At 36.5% G+C, this 21616-nt stretch overlaps 1 protein-coding gene across 1 annotated transcript; it reads left to right on the top strand.

Annotated features, from left to right (window-relative positions):
• Window positions 1–8983: 8983 nt before the first annotated feature.
• Window positions 8984–18108, top strand: LOC125668642 (ependymin-related protein 1-like). Its single transcript, XM_048902960.2, has 6 exons — window positions 8984–9326; window positions 13274–13384; window positions 13478–13556; window positions 13892–14062; window positions 15055–15158; window positions 17694–18108. The coding sequence occupies exons 1-6, from the start codon at window positions 9204–9206 to the stop codon at window positions 17772–17774; spliced, it is 669 nt and encodes a 222-aa protein (XP_048758917.2). The 5' UTR covers window positions 8984–9203; the 3' UTR covers window positions 17775–18108.
• Window positions 18109–21616: the final 3508 nt, after the last annotated feature.

The following is a 21616-nucleotide window of genomic DNA, read 5'->3' as shown; positions in this document are numbered from 1 at the left end:
GAATGTCTAGTTTCCGCGAATCACACACTGACATTGGACGATTACATACATGTATTTTCATGTCACCGTAAAGAAGCTGTAAGACATGTATTGACAAAATTAGCCAAAATATTTCGAGTTGAAATCAAGCAATAAGCGATTTATATGATTTTTAGCGTTGAAATGGAGGGGTATCCCCGAATTTCAGAAAAACTGCCTCCGTGAAACAAAATAAATTTAGCATGAACATGTTCTTCGAGTTATCCTCTAAAAAAAAAACTGTCGCTTTGAAATTTTGTTTCACAAGGGCATTTTTTTGTAAATTTAAAAAAATCGAAACAACTTCACTGGTATCTTTTCAACTTCACCTGTACGTTAATTCTCCATGGTAATGTATGGTTCACTGTGTGGTTTAGTGGATAAGGTCGTCGACTCTTATATGTAAAGATGTTTTCTATTTTTAAAACGACCGGGTTCGACTCCCTCACGAACACATTTTTTTCACATTACGTTTTCCATCTAGATTTTTTTTTTAATTGAAACATGCTTCTAGATGTTTCATGTCAAATCTCTGTTTATTACCATGTGTCGAGTTTGAAATAAAATTCGAACCTGGACACTGTTTAGTTTGTGAATAGGACTCTCAACAAACACGCCGAATACAGCATGCAATACCTGTGTTTTAACTAAAATAGTCAAGGCTGCTAACGAGAACTTGTATGTTTTTCTGAATGAAAGATGTTGACAAAGGCATGGTGCCTTTTACAAAAAAAAAACCCATTGTGAACTATGCAAAGCTTTGGAAGAAAATTTTAAGGCCAAACAAGGTAAATAACCGTTAAATTGTTTGAGTTCATATGTATTCCAATAGCAAATTGCTATGTTGAATCAAGTTTTACAGGTGCATGTACTTCGAATAATGTTGAACTTTATTAATGCGTATTAAAGTTCCCATATTTTGTTTTGTGGTCAGAGGCATGTACAGTTGCCAATTGTTGGTTGTAGAAAATAATACATACGAGTATAAGAGCTTCTGGACTGTAGTAGTATAGAATATTAAATATTTCATACACTCGTAACATGTAACCGTATACATTGTAGCTGATACTCAGAAAAAAAGAAGACAATTTTATTTCCACGATTTAAAAAAATTGTCTTTAGACTATATGTATAATGTATTGACACATAAAATGTTTTAGGCTTGTCCCTAGTACTGGAAACGATTAATCAATAACCTCCATTTTTGAAAATACATGAGAGCATGAACTGCGTCTCTTCACGCCGGTATACTCATGAACTGCGTCTCTTCACGCCGGTATACTCATGAAGCGCGTCTCTTCACGCCGGTATACTCATGAACTGTGTCTCTTAACGCCGGTATACTCATGAACTGCGTCTCTTCACGCCGGTATACTCATGAACTGTGTCTCTTCACGCCGGTATACTCATGAACTGTGTCTCTTCACGCCGGTATACTCATGAACTGCGTCTCTTCACGCCGGTATACTCATGAACTGCGTCTCTTCACGCCGGTATACTCATGAACTGTGTCTCTTCACGCCGGTATACTCATGAACTGTGTCTCTTCACGCCGGTATACTCATGAACTGTGTCTCTTCACGCCGGTATACTCATGAACTGCGTCTCTTCACGCCGGTATACTCATGAACTGCGTCTCTTCACGCCGGTATACTCATGACCTGCGTCTCTTCACGCCGGTATACTCATGACCTGCGTCTCTTCACGCCGGTATACTCATGAACTGCGTCTCTTCACCCCGGTATACTCGTGAACTGCGTCTCTTCACGCCGGTATACTCCAGAAGCGCGGGGAAAGTGTTCCGGAGTCAAGCGTTACAGTTCATACCCTCGTGAACTTTCAAAACTGAAATTCATTTCTTGTATTTACATTAAACTTTCATTTCTGTCGGAATTTTCCGCCGATAAAATAGACGTCCTATATTAAAGATTGATACACGCATTGTTCATAACTGCAGTGCATTCGTGAGGAAATGGTTATCATTACAATTAGTTAAGATATCAAAGGCAAAGCATTAAAATATATATAAGGAAATTTAATGCAGCCATTCTAGATGAATTATCGTAGAAGAGAACGGCAATAAACACATTTAAATTACATATTCCCTGAAAGCGCAAATGACCGGTATTCTCAGGAGGGTATATATAGTTAGTTACCCACGGTCACTCAGACAGTTAGTTAGTTAATTAATTAATTAATTAGCTAGTCACTCAGACAGTTAGTTAATTAATTAATTAATTAATTAGCTAGTCACTCAGGCAGTTAGTTAGTTAATTAATTAATTAGTCACTCAGGCAGTTAGTTAGTTAGTCACTTAGGCAGTTAGTTAATTAATTAATTAGTCACTTATGCAGTTAGTTAGTTAGTCACTTAGGCAGTTAGTTAGTTAATTAATTAATTAGTCACTTAGGCAGTTAGTCACTTAGGCAGTTAATTAGTTAGTTAGTCACTTAGGCAGTTAGTTAGTTAGTCACTTAGGCAGTTAGTTAGTTAGCTATCTAGTTATAGGTAGTTCGTTAGTTAGTTCGGTTTAACAAGTTTAGTACTTTGTGTAAATTATTTGCTTCCATTGAAAGAAATCATACCAGTACAGCCAAAGAGCTAGAGCCACGAAGGGTCAAAATCGGCCTGTATTTTTATGAAAAATTATCTGAAACTTAACAAACAAATATTGCACTAAATATTGTCAATATACATCGTAGTAAATGTATTCATATCAAAATGTTAATTCTGTGACGTCATAACTGTGCCGTACATGTCATAACACGTGACGTTTGCATATTTTTCTCTAAAAATGACAAATTTTGGAACTTTGATTCAAAATTTCAGTTTGGCCACATTAAACGAACAAATTAAAAATTCTGACATGGTAAAGAAATGAAAACTGCACAAATAAATGTTGGATTTAATTTGTTGCACTGGTTTTCTATTTATCTCTGCTCGCGTGTATATACAGTCCTCCTCGGAAACATATATCTCAGAGAATGACACATTCGTTACGAAACTCTAGTGGTTGGTTCGGGCCGATTCCTGGTAAAAAAAAAAATTAAGGATTTAAATATCATTCTGATGTCCTAGAATTTCACTACGCACAAAGCGAGAAATAAATTAATTTTTTTTTTTATTTTCCAACAAACATTGCACTACATATCATATAGAAGCAATATTTACTATGCAAAAATTATTTTCAGGAACTCTGGAAATCTGATGATAACAAACTGTGATCAATCTCGTAACTCTCATAAAGAATACAAAATGAAGAGTAGCTATAGGGCAAACACGGACCCCTGAACCTACTGCAGGTGATATCAGATTCCTAGGAGGAGTAAGCATCCCCTGTTGACTGATCACACCCGCCATGAATATTACATCTTGATCAGGTAAACGGAGTAATCCATAGCCAGATCAATATGTAACGAACGACCTCAATTGGTATATTAAACAAGAGGCCAATGGGCCACATCGCTCACCTGAGTCACCTTGGCCCATATCTGAAGGCTTTCCATATATATTTGCATGTAAAACCTTAGTCCCTATTATGGCCCAAACTACCCTTTGCAAACTTGAATCTACACTATGTCAGAAAGCTTTCATGTAAATGTCAACTTCTTTGGCCCAATGGTTCTTGAGAAGAAGATTTATAAAGCTTTTTCCTATATTTGTATGTAAAACTTTGACCCCCCCCCCCATTTGTGGCCCCATCCTACCCCCCGGGGGCCATGATTTGAACAAACTTGAATCTGCACTATGTCAGAAAGTTTTCTTGTAAATATCAGCTTTTCTGACTCAGTGGTTATTGAGAAAAAGATTTTAACTATATATTTGTATCTAAAACTTTGATCCCCCTTGTGGCCCCATCCTACCCCTGGGGGTCATGATTTGAACAAACTTGAATCTGCACTATGTCAGAAAGTTTTCATGTAAAAATCAGCTTTTCTGGCTCAGTAGTTCTTGAGAAGAAGATTTTTCCTATATATTTGTATGTAAAACTTTGATCCCCTATTGTGGCCCCATCCAACCCCCGGGGCCCATGATTTGAACAAACTTGAATCTGCATTATATCAGGAAGCTTTCATGTAAATCTCAGCTGTTCTGGCTTAGTGGTTCTTGAGAAGAAGATTTTTAAAGTGTTTCCCTATATATTTGTATGTAAAACTTTGATCCCCCCTTGGGGCCCCATCCTACCACCGGGGGCCATGATTTGAACAAACTTGAATCTGCAATATGTCAGGAAGCTTTCAGGTAAATTTCAGCTCTTCTGGCCCAGTGGTTCTTGAGAAGATTTTTTAAATGACCCCACCCTATTTTTGCATTTTTGTGATTATCTCCCCTTTGAAAGGGACATGGCCCTTCATTTGAACAAAGTTGAAAGCCCTACACCCAAGGATGCTTTTGGCCATGTTTGGTTGAAATTGGCCCAGTGGTTCTGGAGAAAAAGTCGAAAATGTGAAAAGTTTAACAGACAGACAGACGACGGACAAAAAGCGATCAGAAAAGCTAAAAAGTCAGACACCATTTAACCCGATTACTCTTACAAGTCTTCATTTCAAAAAAGTAAGTTACACCTACTTTATATGGGTGTGAAGATTGGAATTAACTTAAAACCATACTGCATTGTCAAAGATATTCGAGACCTAAATATATCAACACTGTTAGATATGTGTGAAAGCTTACTGGGTCTAAAACTTATTGGAAATTGATACAAAGAAGGTATCATATTTAGAAAAAATGTGCAATTTCTCTCACAAAGTACTGGCAAAAATATTTCTCCTCAGACTGTATACATTTTTGTGTGATTCTCTGGAAATCGCGCATGGATTCATTAAAGACATTCTGGATAAATGCAATATTTCACCTATTACTTCATATCCGGTGTCTTCCGGAACAAAGTTTTCTTTCAAAATCAGCCATTTCTATATATTTAGCAAGATTGTAAACATATCTAGACTAAGATTTTACACGTTTTATGCAACTACAGGATTGAAGGGGACTACCAAGAATTAACACCATAGTTAAACTCTGGACAATCCTCCCATGAAAAAACACATACAGCTGTTTACATATCAACTATATAATTCCAAAGGGAGATAATAAAATGCTTCCTTTGGTTTGTTTAAACAGAAGGTGAAGGTCGAAAACACTGAAGAAAAAAATACATACCTAGCGGACCTAACCACAGTGTATACACATGGTCAAAATATCATAACACCAGTTTTTTTTTTTCTCTTAGCCTAAGTATGATGATTAATTTCACACTAAAAGATGAATAACACTTTCGTTTTTGACGCTATTTTTTTTAGCATCATTTAATCTCTAAAAACGTAAAAATACCATCAGTAGATATATTCCTTGTCGTTCTTTAATAATTCAATATTTTGAAGAAAATTTACAATAAATCACTATGCCCCCATCCATTGATTCAATTGTTTACTAAGAATGAAATAAAGGTAAATAAGGTTACTAGCATGTTGTAAACTTCAGACTAATATGGTTTTCTTAATGGTTTTCTTAAGTATATTCAATGCAACGTTTATTTACAAGAATGACGGACTATGTAAAACACCACACAGTGAGTGAAAATATTGTACAATAAGATAGCTTAAGTATAAGATAAACTAAACTATTCTGGAGAAATAAAATATTTACAACACACCATGTCTTGTACAGCACCAAGCACTGCAAGTTTTGCGTGCATAAGATCCCTGCCAGGTCAGCACTACAGAGGTTTAAAGGCGCACGTCAATAGACACCCAACCAACCAATGCCTGTGATACTCACACTATTGAGGCACTAGACAGGTTAAACAATAGATATGGTAACGTAGTTCGTCAATACAACCTATCATTGAGTCAAATGCTGTCTGATGTGTTTCATACCGATTGTTAAGCTGTTCTTGGCTCACTGATTTTGACTACGTATAACTCCGTTTACCTGATCAGGATATAGGACTCACGGCGGGTGTGACCGGTCGACAGGGGATGCTTACTCCTTCTAGACACCTGATCCCATTTCTGATGTGTCCAGGGGTCCGTGTTTACCCAACTCTTTATTTTGTATTGTTTATAGGAGTTATGAGATTGATCACTGTTCATTATTTTCGCTTTTCATACAGGTGAAATGATTTTATTGATTGTGACAGTATGATCTTTAAATAAATGTTTATTCAGTATATACATACATACAAACATACATACATAAACACCAAGGATAACCCATGAAAGCTCGAAAACTTATTTCCAATGAGGTCCTTTGATGCACGGATGTTTACGCTAGGGGGTCATTTATGTGGGAGGAAACCAGAGTACCCGGAGGAAACCCACGTGTCCGAGCGGGCGACTGCCATACCCTCTGACATACATCCACTGCCGATCACGGGGATCGAACTCGGGTCGCAGCGGTTAGAAGCAAGAGCGCTACCTCTGCGTTACCCAGACACCCTAAAATCATGAAGAATGATAGAAATAATAGTCCAATTCCACTATCTTGCCTCTAAAACTAGGGCCTTTCAGGTGAGACCAATTGCCACATAGGCTCCCTGACCCCTTTTAAAGATCAAATATGATAGTATGAATTGTTTTTTAATCTTTTGATCAGTTTTCTTTCATCAGACCCCATCAATGGGCTCCCTACAGCCCAACACCGAGGGCGGGAGAAATGACTGTCAAAGACGTCCCCTATCTTTCCTCGATACTCGCTTCGTGAACTCTTCAAAGCTACATAAGTAGAATATGTGTACGTTTTGAGATGAATAATTGTGGTGCATGTGTCTATTAAACTGTACGGGCAAGCTAAAATATTGTCTAATAAGTTATTAACAATCACAATTAAAAAAAAAATTAATCAATTTAAAAATTATTGATTGGGATATTTCTAAATTTGCTGATTTTGAATATTCCGTCTGAGTACTCTCAGTACGTTGATGATTTTCCTTTATATAGACTGCTAGCTTCAAAGTGGGCTTTTTTGGCTGCTGGTCAGTAGCTGCTAGCTTTAGCATACATAATTTTTTATGGGTATCAACTATTCACCTATTCTGTTTGCTAAACGTTTAGGGGTAAAGAAAGAGATAATCATTGAGGCCTGAAATATATGATTTCGACATTTTTCGTACAGACCCCATGCCCAATTCATGAACTAAATGTTCATGAGAAAATTAAGAAATTTTTGCAGATTTTATGCATATGCGCTCTCATTGTGTAAGTCTCAAAGACCTGCCCTATAACACCAAAGTCCCTGACCGAGAGGTCACGAATCTCTGATAAATATTGACCCATTAGTATTCGAAGTTACAAATGCTAAAATGTGACCACATGACAAATCCAAAACCACAGCAGGCCTAAAATAAAATATCTTAAAACTAAGCTAAACCATGGATGTACTTTACATATTAATTAAGAAAATCTATGTACAAGATATGAAAACTCAGAAAATTACCATGTTTGTAAATTTTGATCTTAGTCGTAAGATATTTTTGAATAGGGTCACTGGATCTTAAGAATCACCCCTTACATAAAAAAAATTACGTAATATAGCACGTCATATACTTGTACACATATGGATAACTGCAATCGTGGGAAAGTTGTCTGCAGTGTGAAGGATTGATTTCCTCTTCTACTTCCGACCCATTTATGTAAATTTATATCATCTTCCTGGCTTTAAAAAAAAATATGAGGGGAAATGAATGATAGAGGTCTTTGGACGTACCCATGTTTTCCATTGTTTGTCGTAAGAGGCGACTAATTGGGGCGGTCCTTCGAGTGAGAATGCAAAAACCGAGGCCCCGTGTCAAAGCAGGTGCATGTGGCACGATAAAGATTCATCCGTGTTTAAAAGCCGTAAGCGCCGAGAATAGGTCTAAATTTGGCAGCCCTTCACCGGCAATGGTGACGCCTCCATATCAGCAAAAGATTATCGAGAGGGACGTTAAATAATATACGATCAACCAAGTAAAGGTTGTATTCACAAAAGAAATCAGGAAGTTTAAAACCAAATAGTTTATTTGTTGCATCACAGTTAATATTCAACTTTCTCTGTCAACATTTTTTTTAATGTTATCGGCCAACTTTCTATCTTCCAAGAATGCAATTTTTAAACAAGATTATTATTATAATTTGATTTTGCCATATTTTCTATTCTGAAAAAGTAATTTTAAAATGTGAGTAGAAATATCTGACCATTTAAAGGGAATATGCCTAGTTCAATATTTGCATTCACGGTGGATGCTTTTTTGTGTACACCTGGAATGTTATTTTTGAATTTCTATTAACAAATATCCATTCACAGATATTGTAAACACACGAGTAGGGTTTTTTTTTTTAAATCAATGCATTTTGCTCATACACGTGTAAAACTATAATATATACGTGAACATGACTAAAACCGCGAGACACACCGGTAATATCTAAAAATAGAATACAGAGTAAGCGGCACCGTTTTCGCTAACCTTACTCAACACTTCTGTAGTACCTGTGTCTGTCTAGTGTCTTTTGTATTACAAACACTAGTCACAGACTGACCTCTTCATCTCAGGTCAAGTCACGGTATCGGGATGCACAGTACTCCAACAGTACATGCACGTGTGTTACAGGGTATATCAGAACAGGTGCTTGTTTCATATACTTCGCAAGCTATGCTATATAATATCACAATAATGTTATTATATATAGCATAGCTTGGAAGTGTATGAAACAAGCGGCATTTGTAAAAATACCTGGAGTATTTCTTAATTAAGTGAATATTGGGTTTGTCATTTAATTACAAAATTATGGTATCATATAACTGCAGACATCAGCTGAAAAATCCTTACTTTCTGTCAGCATGGACTAGGGGTTTAAAATAACCCTTTAGCTCTGTAGGTAGATGCACTGTTCAAACATCTTTATTTCTAATTCAGAGTCCAAAGTAGACAAACATGAGATGATTCCAACAATGAAAAGAAGAAATGCCAAACAATAGAATATGATTAATTGATAACATTAACTGGTACTGCTTGTGTTTATTTATTGAACCTGTGTTGTTGCATACATGTATTGAGACTCGGGTGAGCGTTACGGAGTCCACGGATTTTGGGGAATTTCGCAACACCCTGTTCGATAGACACGTGATAACAGTCTTTTTAGAGTAAATAAAACCCCTAGAAAGTTATATTGTCGGCCCACTTTTACAGGAATCGCCGGTGTAGAAACATGAATCTGCTGTCCCTCTTCACCATCCCACTGCTGTGTCACGTGACTTGGGGATGCTGTACCCCCAAACAATGGAGCGGAAACATGGATTATCTGGTCGGCAGCAGCGCAGGACTGGAGACCGTAAGTAAACCGACATGTCCTCAATATTCACCTTGTGTTTTTATGTGTATTACAACCGAGTATAGTGACGGTTACAGGGACGTTCGGAGGGCCTGTGGCTCGCACTTATCAGTCTGATTTATAATTTAGGAGATTGAAAGGATTCATTACGTTGCCTTTGTATTCTGGTATATAGAATACATTGTCAAAATTCTTCTGTATCCATGTGTTGAGAAATGTTGGGGTGGATCCAGCTATTCATCGTAATATAACAGAATTTTAACGGCTGGATTTGCTTTTTATTCAAGACATCTTTACAACATAGGCACTTGAATAGAATAATAAGACACTAACTGAATAACTAAGTAATGATTAACCTCACGAGTATAGGAGATCACTACTTATGATAAAACGCATGCATTCAGTAAGTGCTTGAATTCTTAATCAATTTTTACCACAAAAACATGGATTACAACACAAACTTTCTTTCTTGGAGGAATATGACAAAAAGTATACCATTAATGTGGTTCTTTGCGAAAAAATTCTAATAAGAATTTCTTTATATTCACACTGTAAAACTTTAAACCCTTTCGTAGCCTTGGCCTTTTGCTCAGGTACCCAGGGGCGGATTCAGGAATTGCGTTTACGGGGGGTGCCAATTTATGAGGCTGGGGGCCGCCTTGAGGCTCCCAGTGAGTCCAGGGCGAAGCCCCCGGAAGCTCCTGGATTTTACAGACTTTATGGGGCCTGAAATATATCTCCCATCTAAGTCATTTGTACTATTTTCTATCAATTTTAATAAGGTGAAATTAGTAAAATGATGCAAATATTAAGGGTTTTTGGAAAAAATTAAAGTTCTCCCAATAAAGTAATTCAAGAAATCAAAATATTTTGCCATTTATTTATCTGGGAGTGGAAGAAATTATTGCTTCTTTTAATGTTTAGTACATTTTTCTAAACAAGATACCACGATTTACCTTAAATTTGAAAATTTTAGAGGGGGGGGCAGCTGCGCCACCCCCCCCCCCCCCTTAACCCACCACTGGTACCATGGTGTCAAATGAATCTACACTTTATGAGAACAAAGGAAATTGAACCCTGTGGCTTTTCAAAAAGTAGGAGACTTTTTTTACCTGGATTTTTTTTTTTTAGATTGCCTAATACATTCCTATGTACACTCTCAAAGATAATTTTTTCATATAAAACCATTTTGTTTTTGTTTGTTTTTGGGTTTTATAAAAGTCATTTTTAGTTTTTAATCAATTTTGATCAATCAAATAAAAGTCATACGTCGGAACTGCTTGCACACATTACTTTTATGCGAGCAGATCTAACATCTGATTTTAATTAGATGGAATTTTAGTGAGTTTAAAGATACTGATCTCAGAAATATTCACTGTATCTTTCTTCAAAACAATGAATAATTCTATGTTAAACTTTTGGAGAGATATGACGATTTTATCAAACTTAATTTCAGGAGTTCTTGCGAATGAGTTATATTTGAAGAGATAAAAGTCTTTAAGAAATACAACTTAAACTGGAAGATTAAATTCACATTGCCATCTACCATCATACACCCAAAACTGTTTCATTATCAAATCATACCCCATAATTCTTTCATTACCAAATCATAATCTATATTACCACAATACTCTGTACTACTAACAAAATTTACTACCCAGTCATGCCCTAATACATCCCACCAATCCATCTCACTACTCTGTCATAGTTCACTATCCAGTCACACCTCACTAGTCTGTTATAATTCACTATCCAGTCACACCTCACTACTCTGTTATAGTTCACTATCCAGTCATACCTCACTACTGTTATAGTTCACTATCCAGTCACACCTCACTACTCTGTTATAATTCACTATCCAGTCACACCTCACTACTCTGTTATAATTCACTATCCAGTCACACCTCACTACTCTGTTATAATTCACTATCCAGTCACACCTCACTATTCTGTTATAGTTCACTATCCACTCACACCTCACTACTGTTATAATTCACTATCCAGTCACACCTCACTACTGTTATAGTTCACTATCCAGTCACACCTCACTACTGTTATAATTCACTATCCAGTCACACCTCACTACTCTGTTATAATTCACTATCCAGTCACACCTCACTACTCTGCTGTAGTTCACTATCCACTCACACCTCACTACTGTTATAATTCACTATCCAGTCACACCTCACTACTCTGTTATAGTTCACTATCCAGTCACACCTCACTACTCTGTTATAATTCACTATCCAGTCACACCTCACTACTCTGTTATAATTCACTATCCAGTCACACCTCACTACTCTGTTATAGTTCATTATCCAGTCACACCTCACTACTCTGTTATAATTCACTATCCAGTCACACCTCACTACTCTGTTATAATTCACTATCCAGTCACACCTCACTACTCTGTTATAATTTACTATCCAGTCACACCTCACTACTCTGTTATAATTCACTATCCAGTCACACCTCACTACTCTGTTATAATTCACTATCCAGTCACACCTCACTACTCTGTTATAATTCACTATCCAGTCACACCTCACTACTCTGTTATAATTCACTATCCAGTCACACCTCACTACTCTGTTATAATTCACTATCCAGTCACACCTCACTACTCTGTTATAATTCACTATCCAGTCACACCTCACTACTGTTATAATTCACTATCCAGTCACACCTCACTACTGTTATAATTCACTATCCAGTCACACCTCACTACTCTGTTATAATTCACTATCCTGTCACACCTCACTACTCTGTTATAGTTCACTATCCAGTCACACCTCACTACTGTTATAATTCACTATCCAGTCACACCTCACTACTCTGTTATAATTCACTATCCAGTCACACCTCACTACTGTTATAATTCACTATCCAGTCACACCTCACTACTGTTATAATTCACTATCCAGTCACACCTCACTACTGTTATAATTCACTATCCAGTCACACCTCACTACTCTGTTATAGTTCACTATCCTGTCACACCTCACTACTCTGTTATAGTTCACTATCCAGTCACACCTCACTACTGTTATAATTCACTATCCAGTCACATCTCACTACTGTTATAATTCACTATCCAGTCACATCTCACTACTGTTATAATTCACTATCCAGTCACACCTCACTACTGTTATAATTCACTATCCAGTCACACCTCACTACTGTTATAATTCACTATCCAGTCACACCTCACTACTGTTATAATTCACTATCCAGTCACACCTCACTACTCTGTTATAATTCACTATCCAGTCACACCTCACTACTCTGTTATAGTTCACTATCCAGTCACACCTCACTACTGTTATAATTCACTATCCAGTCACACCTCACTACTGTTATAATTCACTATCCAGTCACACCTCACTACTCTGTTATAATTCACTATCCAGTCACACCTCACTACTGTTATAATTCACTATCCAGTCACACCTCACTACTGTTATAATTCACTATCCAGTCACACCTCACTACTGTTATAGTTCACTATCCAGTCACACCTCACTACTGTTATAATTCACTATCCAGTCATACCTCACTACTCTGTTATAGTTCACTATCCAGTCACACCTCACTACTGTTATAATTCACTATCCAGTCACACCTCACTACTCTGCTGTAGTTCACTATCCAGTCACACCTCACTACTCTGTTATAATTCACTATCCAGTCACACCTCACTACTCTGTTATAATTCACTATCCAGTCACACCTCACTACTCTGTTATAATTCACTATCCAGTCACACCTCACTACTCTGTTATAATTCACTATCCAGTCACACCTCACTACTCTGTTATAGTTCACTATCCAGTCACACCTCACTAATCTGTTATAATTCACTATCCAGTCACACCTCACTACTCTGTAATAATTCACTATCCAGGCACACCTCACATTATCATTATATTGAATTTTATTTGATTTAGGGAATTGAGAAGGTTTACTATGATGCCAAAAACACCAAAATTGCCTCGATTTTTGACATACATAAGAATGGTGCACTATATAAAGGACAAGTTGTGATGGACTATGAAAAAGTAAGTTCTTTTTCACATCTCTTCATTTGATCAACAGTTGAGATTTCATTTTCAATCATACACCACTGATTACAGTTGAGTTTTTTGTTCTAGAAAGTTCAGTACGCCGTTGTAGATGGACGTTGTAACACCACACGACTGAAAGCAAAATTCCCGGAGGCCTGTATACCAGGTAGGTTTGTCTAGAAGACTACAAATAACATGTAAATAATGCTGATTTCTCTGTAGAAGAACAGAACAATAGATGGATTAAGAGAGTGGTAGTAAATGTCATAAACAAAGAAACACTGCAAATTTAAGGCCATTTTGTAAAAATGTGTTCCTCCAATTAAAATCAATTCCTAGCATAATAATTCACATCCACAAGGGTGACTGAAAATCAAGAATATTTTCTCTGTTGCAATTTATGGTCGTTAGCTTGTCAAAGGTTGTAGTTTTCACCTATGTCAAAAATTCTGATATGAGACTGATGAACTAATTCCAGAAATTACATTTTTTCCTCATTAGCTGGAAGCAAACAGCTGTCAAACACACATATGGGCACCGCAGATGACAGCCTAGATGTCACTGTGTATGAATACCCACTCAAATTTGCAGATATGATGGGAAATATTTACTTCACATTTACCAATAAACTCTGTGTCCCTGTTGGAGATACTGTCACTGGATCAAGAGGAGGTAAAAGTGGGGAGAAAGTAGAGGAATAAGAAGGTGGTAAAAGTGGGGAGAAAGTAGAGGAATAAGAAGGTGGTAAAAGTGGGGAGAAAGTAGAGGAATAAGCAGATGCTAAAAGTTGGGAGAAAGTAGAGGAATAAGCAGGTGGTAAAAGTGGGGAGAAAGTAGAGGAATAAGAAGGTGGTAAAAGTGGGGAGAAAGTAGAGGAATAAGCAGGTGGTAAAAGTGGGGAGAAAGTAGAGGAATAAGCAGGTGGTAAAAGTGGGGAGAAAGTAGAGGAATAAGCAGGTGGTAAAAGTGGGGAGAAAGTAGAGGAATAAGAAGGTGGTAAAAGTGGGGAGAAAGTAGAGGAATAAGCAGATGCTAAAAGTTGGGAGAAAGTAGAGGAATAAGCAGGTGGTAAAAGTGGGGAGAAAGTAGAGGAATAAGCAGGTGGTAAAAGTGGGTAGAAAGTAGAGGAATAAGCAGGTGGTAAAAGTGGGGAGAAAGTAGAGGAATAAGCAGGTGGTAAAAGTGGGGAGAAAGTAGAGGAATAAGCAGGTGGTAAAAGTGGGGAGAAAGTCGAGGAATAAGAAGGTGGTAAAAGTGGGGAGAAAGTAGAGGAATAAGCAGATGCTAAAAGTTGGGAGAAAGTAGAGGAATAACCAGGTGCTAAAAGTGGGGAGAAAGTAGGGGATCAAGCAGGAGGTAAAAGCAGGTGCTATTATTAAAGGAGGTAAAACAATGGAAATAAGTTTTGTGAAAAAGAAATAGAGGGCGTTTTATGTAGCTTAGAGGATAGTCGTATTATAGGCATACATTATACATAACTCCATATTGTATATACTGTGTATATATCTCAAGATTTTATATCAAAGAGAGAGGAGAGGAAGTGAAATATTTAACTGCACCTTGATCAATCTGACAAATATTAAAACATCTACTAAAGTGGAGGACATGATAATTTAAAGTGTCTGATTTGCAAGCTTTTCTAATTGTTTTCTTTCTGTTATTAGGTGTTGGTTTCATGGCTTCAGTTGGATATACAGGAATTGAACCTGGCATCAAAGACCCCCGAGTCTTTGACAAACCAAGAGAGTGTAGCAGCTTTGTTGAGGAGGTAAAGAGGCAAATCTTTTTAGCTCACCTGAGCTATCAGTTCATTTTAAGTGTAATGTGGTCCAATTCAATATTTGGCTGAATTCATCCTTGTTATTGAATAGGATAAGGTTATGAGTATAAATATGTCCCTGCGATAGAAGACCAGGGACCATATTGTTTTTGTTTGTCTGATTCTTTGTCATTAAGTGTGCGGTAAGCTGAAGTCAAGGTTAGAGCTATGTTAATTGCTAAAGGTCAAGGTCAAATTTGTAACATTCAAACTGTGTTTTACAAATACAGTGAAATATGCAATATATTGAAAGTTTATTACATTTAAACAGCTCAGAACTTTCTGAATCCTCTTTAAATAATTAACAATATGCATGTAATTAGAAAATCTATTGAATTTTGATGTTGAAAATTGAATACACTGAGGTTCAATAAATTGATTGATTGATTATATCTTGCTTAACATCTCACTTGAGAATTTTTCACTCATATGGAGACATCACCAAGACCGGTGAAGGGCTTCAAATTTAGGCCTATGCTAGGCACTTACGGCCATTGAGCAGTGAGTGTTCTTTAGCGTGCCACACCTACTGTGACACTGGGCATCCGTTTTTAAGGTCATCTCCGAGGACCCGTGAAATTCACACCTGATGCCGAGCGTTTGGCAATGGAACTGTCACTACCTGCTTTAACGACTTAGATCTGTCACGGCTGGGATTCGAACCCTGGTCTTCCGCATGCAGGACGAACGCTCTAACTTCTCCGCCACCGTGGCAGTCTGAGGTTTGATAAAGGGTGACCTTTACCTTGTTTGGGACCTCTTTTTAAAATAAAAATACCCTGAGGTTCAATAAAGGGTATATTTATTTCAAAAAGAGGTCCCAAATACGGTCAAGGTCAGGTGTGTCTATTTACTCCAACGTGAATCGAAAAAACACACTATGAAAAGATATGAATAGATTTGAATACGACAATGTAATAAAGGCTAAATTATACTGAACAAGTTAGTAAGCCTAGATTATACTGAACAATTGATAAAACCTAATAATGAACACGTGATAAAGCCTAAATTATACTGAACACGTGATAAATCCTAAATTGTACTGAACATCTGATAACGCCTAAATTATACTGAACATGTGATAAAGCTTAAACTATACTGAACATGTGATAAAACTTAAATTATACTGAAAATGTGATAAATCTTAAATTATATTGAATTTGTAATAAAACCTAAATTATACTAAACATGTGATAAAGCCTAAATTATTCAGAACATGTGATAAAGCTTAAATCATTATGAACATGTGATAAAGCCTAAATTATACTGAACATGTGATAAAGCCTAAATTATTCAGAACATGTGATAAAGCATAAATCATTATGATCATGTGATAAAGCCTACATTATACTGAACATGTGATAAAGCTTAAATCATACTGAACATGTGATAAAGCTTAAATCATTATGAACATGTGATAAAGCCTAAATTATACTGAACATGTGATAAAGCCTAAATTATTCAGAACATGTGATAAAGCTTAAATCATTATGAACATGTGATAAAGCCTAAATTATACTGAACATGTGATAAAGCTTAAATCATACTGAACATGTGATAAAGCTTTTAATCATACTGAACATGTGATAAAGCTTTTAATCATACTGAACATGTGATAAAGCCAGATTGTTCTCAACCGATCTGATTAAAATCAGCTCCGATCTGGATCGAGGAGCTGATTTTAATCAGATTGGTTCTCAACATTTTGTTTACTTGTTTAACATTCCCTCAAGAATATTACACTCATATTGAGAGATGACCGGAAGTAAAGTACTGCCAATGACCTCTCCTTGATGTTTAAGGCTGCACAATATTTTGTCATTGTCTGCTGCAACATGCAACCTCTGTTTTTAAGGTAAATTAAAAAGACTCATGAAACTTAGTTTAAATGCCGAGCACTTGTCAAAGGAGAAATCACTACATATTTTTATATCTTAGCTTTAAAGCAGCAGTGTCACAGGGCTCAATTTTAGACTCACACCTTCGCGATCATGAAACAAATGTTCTACCGGCCTTAACATGTGATCAGGTCTAGATTGAAAAATTGTCCCTTTCCTCCCAGCAACTACTCAGGAAAATTATTTTTGACTTTTCAAGAAATTTCGTCGTTTTAATTCAAAATAAGAAACCTCTTTCCGGAATTTCTCCAGAAAAAGGTAGATCCACTTTGTCAGAACTCTAAGTGAAAGTGCTCTGCTCAATATTTTTCGACCAAAATGTCCCAACTCATAGGTCAAATTCTTGTAGGGGGAAAAAGTACCAGCAATATCTCAATACAGGTTTGGTGTGAATGTTTGCTAACACAGAACATTCAACAAAACCTCAAATGCCCTTATGATACTTTAAAAGGAATAATATTTGCAATATACATTCAACAAAGCTTCTGTCCTTGGGTGAGCATTGTGGCCCACGGGCCTCTTGTTAGATATTTCAAAGATTTTAAAAGCAAAACTTCCACATCCTCAACTTCTCTCATTGTTACAGATTGAAATGGATCTCTATGAAAAGTTTGGGTTTGTGAACCACAAAATATCCAGCCTGTTTCAGAGCAGAAAATTCCACTAAAACTGCAGAAAGGATCCCTGAAGAGGAAGCGTCTCGTGGAGATTATGTCATAATGTAGATGTTTTAGATGAATTATATGAGTCCATGAATCTGTTGGTCTATAGAGAAACATTCCAGACTGTGTACTTGTTTGAAGCATGCTGTTTTAGATCCAATCTGAGCGACAAGATGAAGAAAGAGGAGCGGATCGAGGATCTGATTTTAATCAGATTGTTTTAGATCATGCGTCTTTTCAAAAGACTCTTTTTTGTACCAAAACATTTTTTGCTTGATTGAAAACTTCTGATTTTTAAAATCTCCACAATCTTGTACAATAAAATTTTATACAATAAAATATGTAATTATTATTTTTATGCCCCCGAGATCGAAGATCGGGGGGGCATATTGTTTTTGTCCTGTCTGTCATTCTGTCTGAAACTTTAACCTTGCTAATAACTTTTGAACAGCAAGTGATAGAGCTTTGATATTTCACATGAGTATTCCTTGTGACAAGACCTTTCCGTGGGTACCAACATTTTTGACCCCGTGACCTTGACCTTGGAGTTTGACCTACTTATTGAAAACTTTAACCTTGCTAATAAGTTTTGAACAATAAGTGATAGAGCTTTGATATTTCACATGAGTATTCCTTGTGACAAGACCTTTCCGTGGGTACCAACGTTTTTGACCCTGTGACCTTGGAGTTTGACCTACTTTTTGAAAACTTTAACCTTGCTAATAAGTTTTGAACAATAAGTGATATAGCTTTGATATTTCACATGAGTTTTCCTTGTGACAAGACCTTTCCGTGGGTATTGAACCTTTTGACCTTGACATTTGACCTACTTTTAATTTTTTTTTTACATTGGTCATAACTTCTAAATGGTAAATACTAGAGCTTTCATATTGTACATGATCATTTCTTTTGACAAGATCTTTCTACTGGAACCAAGATATTTGCCCTTGTAACCTTGGCCATCTTCGGAATTGGCCATTATCGGGGGCATTTGTGTTTCACAAACACATCTTGTTTCTTCTTTTTTGCAGAAAATAAAAAAATAAATAAAATAAAATATATATAATTATATTTTTTCCATTATTCATATAATATTATATGAGAATGATTTCAAACCAAATTATTCAGAAAACTACATTAAAAATTTAAACAGCTAAATTTTGTAAACATTTTAAATAGAAATGTCGTATAATTATATCTGCAATTTTATATCTAAAAATCGTCAATACTGACCAGTTTCCTGTGAAAACACAAGATGTTTTTGTGAAACACTGCATAACTGTATGGCAGCAAAGTAATACGCAATTTCCGAGTTGCCCAATAGTTATTTCCCTTTGTGGAACTCTTGCGCACAGTGAGACACAAAACATATCGTCCACACGCGGTGGGTACAAATGCTTATTGGTATCACACCGGTAATTGTCCAATCAAAATGAACTTAGTCAATTGTAGTTCCATATATTTAAAGAATTTTTTTTTCCTTGCGCGATTTTTCTCATTTTCTCTTCTTCTTTTCTTTTAATTTTTGTACCCCTGATTAGGAAATTTTGTGTAATTTGCAGAAATAACCAAGTGTATACAAAGGAACTATTTGCTGTTGGTAGCTGAGGCTACTTCCTTAGGTGCACTCCGGCTGTTTACACACATGTGAAAAACACGTGAATATGAGGGTAGTCTTGTTTGCGGGCAATTGTTTTTCGAAAATGCCGTGTCGGCAGACGAGATATGTAACATAGAACGTTTCCGACTGCGTTATTCGGTATCAATTCTGTAAACTGATTTTTAATGATTTTTTCCCCTCTATATTAATATATAGTGAAAATAATTACCGGTGTGACACCTATTGCTGCCTTCATATATTGCCAAAAGGTCAATTATCAGACATCATGCAACCACCCAAACTGCAGGGACATACAATATTAGTAATTTTATTAGTATTTAATAATGAAATCGCTCAAACAAAACTATTTTTCTTTGATTAGAATATCACTCGTGCAGAAGAGGAAATAAAAAATAATTTCATATTTAATTTAATGGCCTAGTTCAATCAAATATTATTCTTGATATGGACAGTTCAATGTATACCAACGGCTGATATAAACAAAATTTACACTTTCATTATTTTTATCTGTATTTACATAGCTAGTCTATAGTATATGTATACATATATTATATATATGTTCCTTCATATATGAGATTGATCACTGCTCGTTATCTTCACCTTTCATCTTGCACCCACCAAGCATTCAACAGAACACTGAACATACCTCTATCACAGAAGAGCTGATATCTCGGAAGTTTCATATTATGGTACTCCACTAAAGTTCTTATCACCAGCAATGCACATGTGAAATATGAAAGCCCTATCACTAACCATTAAAGAAATATGACGAACGTTAAAGTTTTTCAAAAGTACGTAAAACTCCAAGGCCGAGGTTATAAAATAAAAGATCTTGGTACCTAAAGAAAGGTTGGTTAGTTATATATCGTTTTTTAACGTCCCGCTCGAGACGTCAACATTGCCGGTGAATGACTGCAAAATTTAGGCTATGTTCAGCGCTTATGCCTTTGAGCAGAGAGGGATCTTTTTTGTGCCACACCTGCTGTGACACGTGGCCTCGGTTTTTGCGGTCTCATTCAAAGGTCCGCCCCATTTAATCGCCTATTACGACAAGCAAGGGGTACTGAGGACAGGCTTTTCTAACCCGGATTCCACGGGATCCTTCATGTAAATAAAGGGTTTGTCAAAAGGAATACACTTGTAAAATATAAAAAGCTGAAGATACAATCAATCTCAAAACTCCTATAAGGAATACCAAATTAAGAGCTGGGCAAACTGGACATACCAGAAGTGGGATCAGGTGGCTGAGAGGAATAAGCATTCTCTGTTGACCGGTCACACCCATCGTGTCCTGTATCTTGATCAGGTAAATGGAGTAATCCGTAGTTAAAATCAGTGTGCCAAGAACTTGATCCAATGACAGGTTGTCTAATGCTTAATGTGATTGTGTATGAAAGTTCAAGACTCTTGTAATCCGGAGGTATGTTCAGTAGAGCGAGTGCTCGCTAATGTTACAGTGTCATACCTGGCGAGCACCTGTCAACTGAACGGAGGCGAGCGCTCGTTTTTTATCCAATATGGCGGACAATTTGAGTTTATAACTGTTACGAAAGTCACAATTGTAGATTTTTAACGATTTAGCATTTACAATGATTTTCGGAATATGCGATCGACAGGGGTTCTGATTTTAGATGCTTTGTGACGACAACCGACGAAAGGAAACTGCGTATGGAAATGAAAATCTTATCACACATATATAAATACCTTATCCGCTCCGTTCTCAAATACACAAAGCGGATAAGATGCCCCTGTGGTCTGCGAGATTTTGTTTTGACTGCCCTGGGAGTAGCCCTCACCCCAGATCCTAATGGTTGAAGAAGGGGGGAAATGCTTGGTAAAGTACAGAACTTACATTTACCTGCAAGTTGATACAACAAATACAAGTCCTCTCAAAATATGTTGTATACCTTAAATGTTTAGATCTATAAATTTAAAAATGCAGGAACTGTTTAAACTTTTATGTATAAAAAAGAAATCGAATACAACCAGGGACCTGTATATGTTGACTGATTTAATACTCAAAATCAGCTAGAGCCTCCTATTTTAAGTGGGTTTTTTTATACTGTATAATCCCTCAGATTTTGTTTTTTATGTTCCATACTTTAGCAAAGATGACATGTTATAAAGAACTTAGTACTACCAATACATGTACTGATGGAGATCTAGGTAAGTAGCCAAGAAAGGTAGGTATATTCATTATTGTATTGCTTCATGTTATTAACATGT

Source organism: Ostrea edulis, chromosome 4 (assembly GCF_947568905.1).
Source record: "Ostrea edulis chromosome 4, xbOstEdul1.1, whole genome shotgun sequence".
In the NCBI taxonomy this organism is placed as follows: Eukaryota; Metazoa; Mollusca; class Bivalvia; order Ostreida; family Ostreidae; genus Ostrea; species Ostrea edulis.
This window is presented reverse-complemented; position numbering and strand designations above follow the sequence as displayed.

Excerpts from the sequence above, each read along its gene's own strand:
- LOC125668642 (XM_048902960.2), top strand. The coding sequence starts at position 9,204 with ATGAATCTGCTGTCCCTCTTCACCATCCCACTGCTGTGTCACGTGACT. Across the intron at positions 9,327-13,273 it reads GCAGCGCAGGACTGGAGACC|GGAATTGAGAAGGTTTACTA; the intron begins GTAAGTAAACCG and ends TATTTGATTTAG. Across the intron at positions 15,159-17,693 it reads GTAGCAGCTTTGTTGAGGAG|ATTGAAATGGATCTCTATGA; the intron begins GTAAAGAGGCAA and ends TCATTGTTACAG.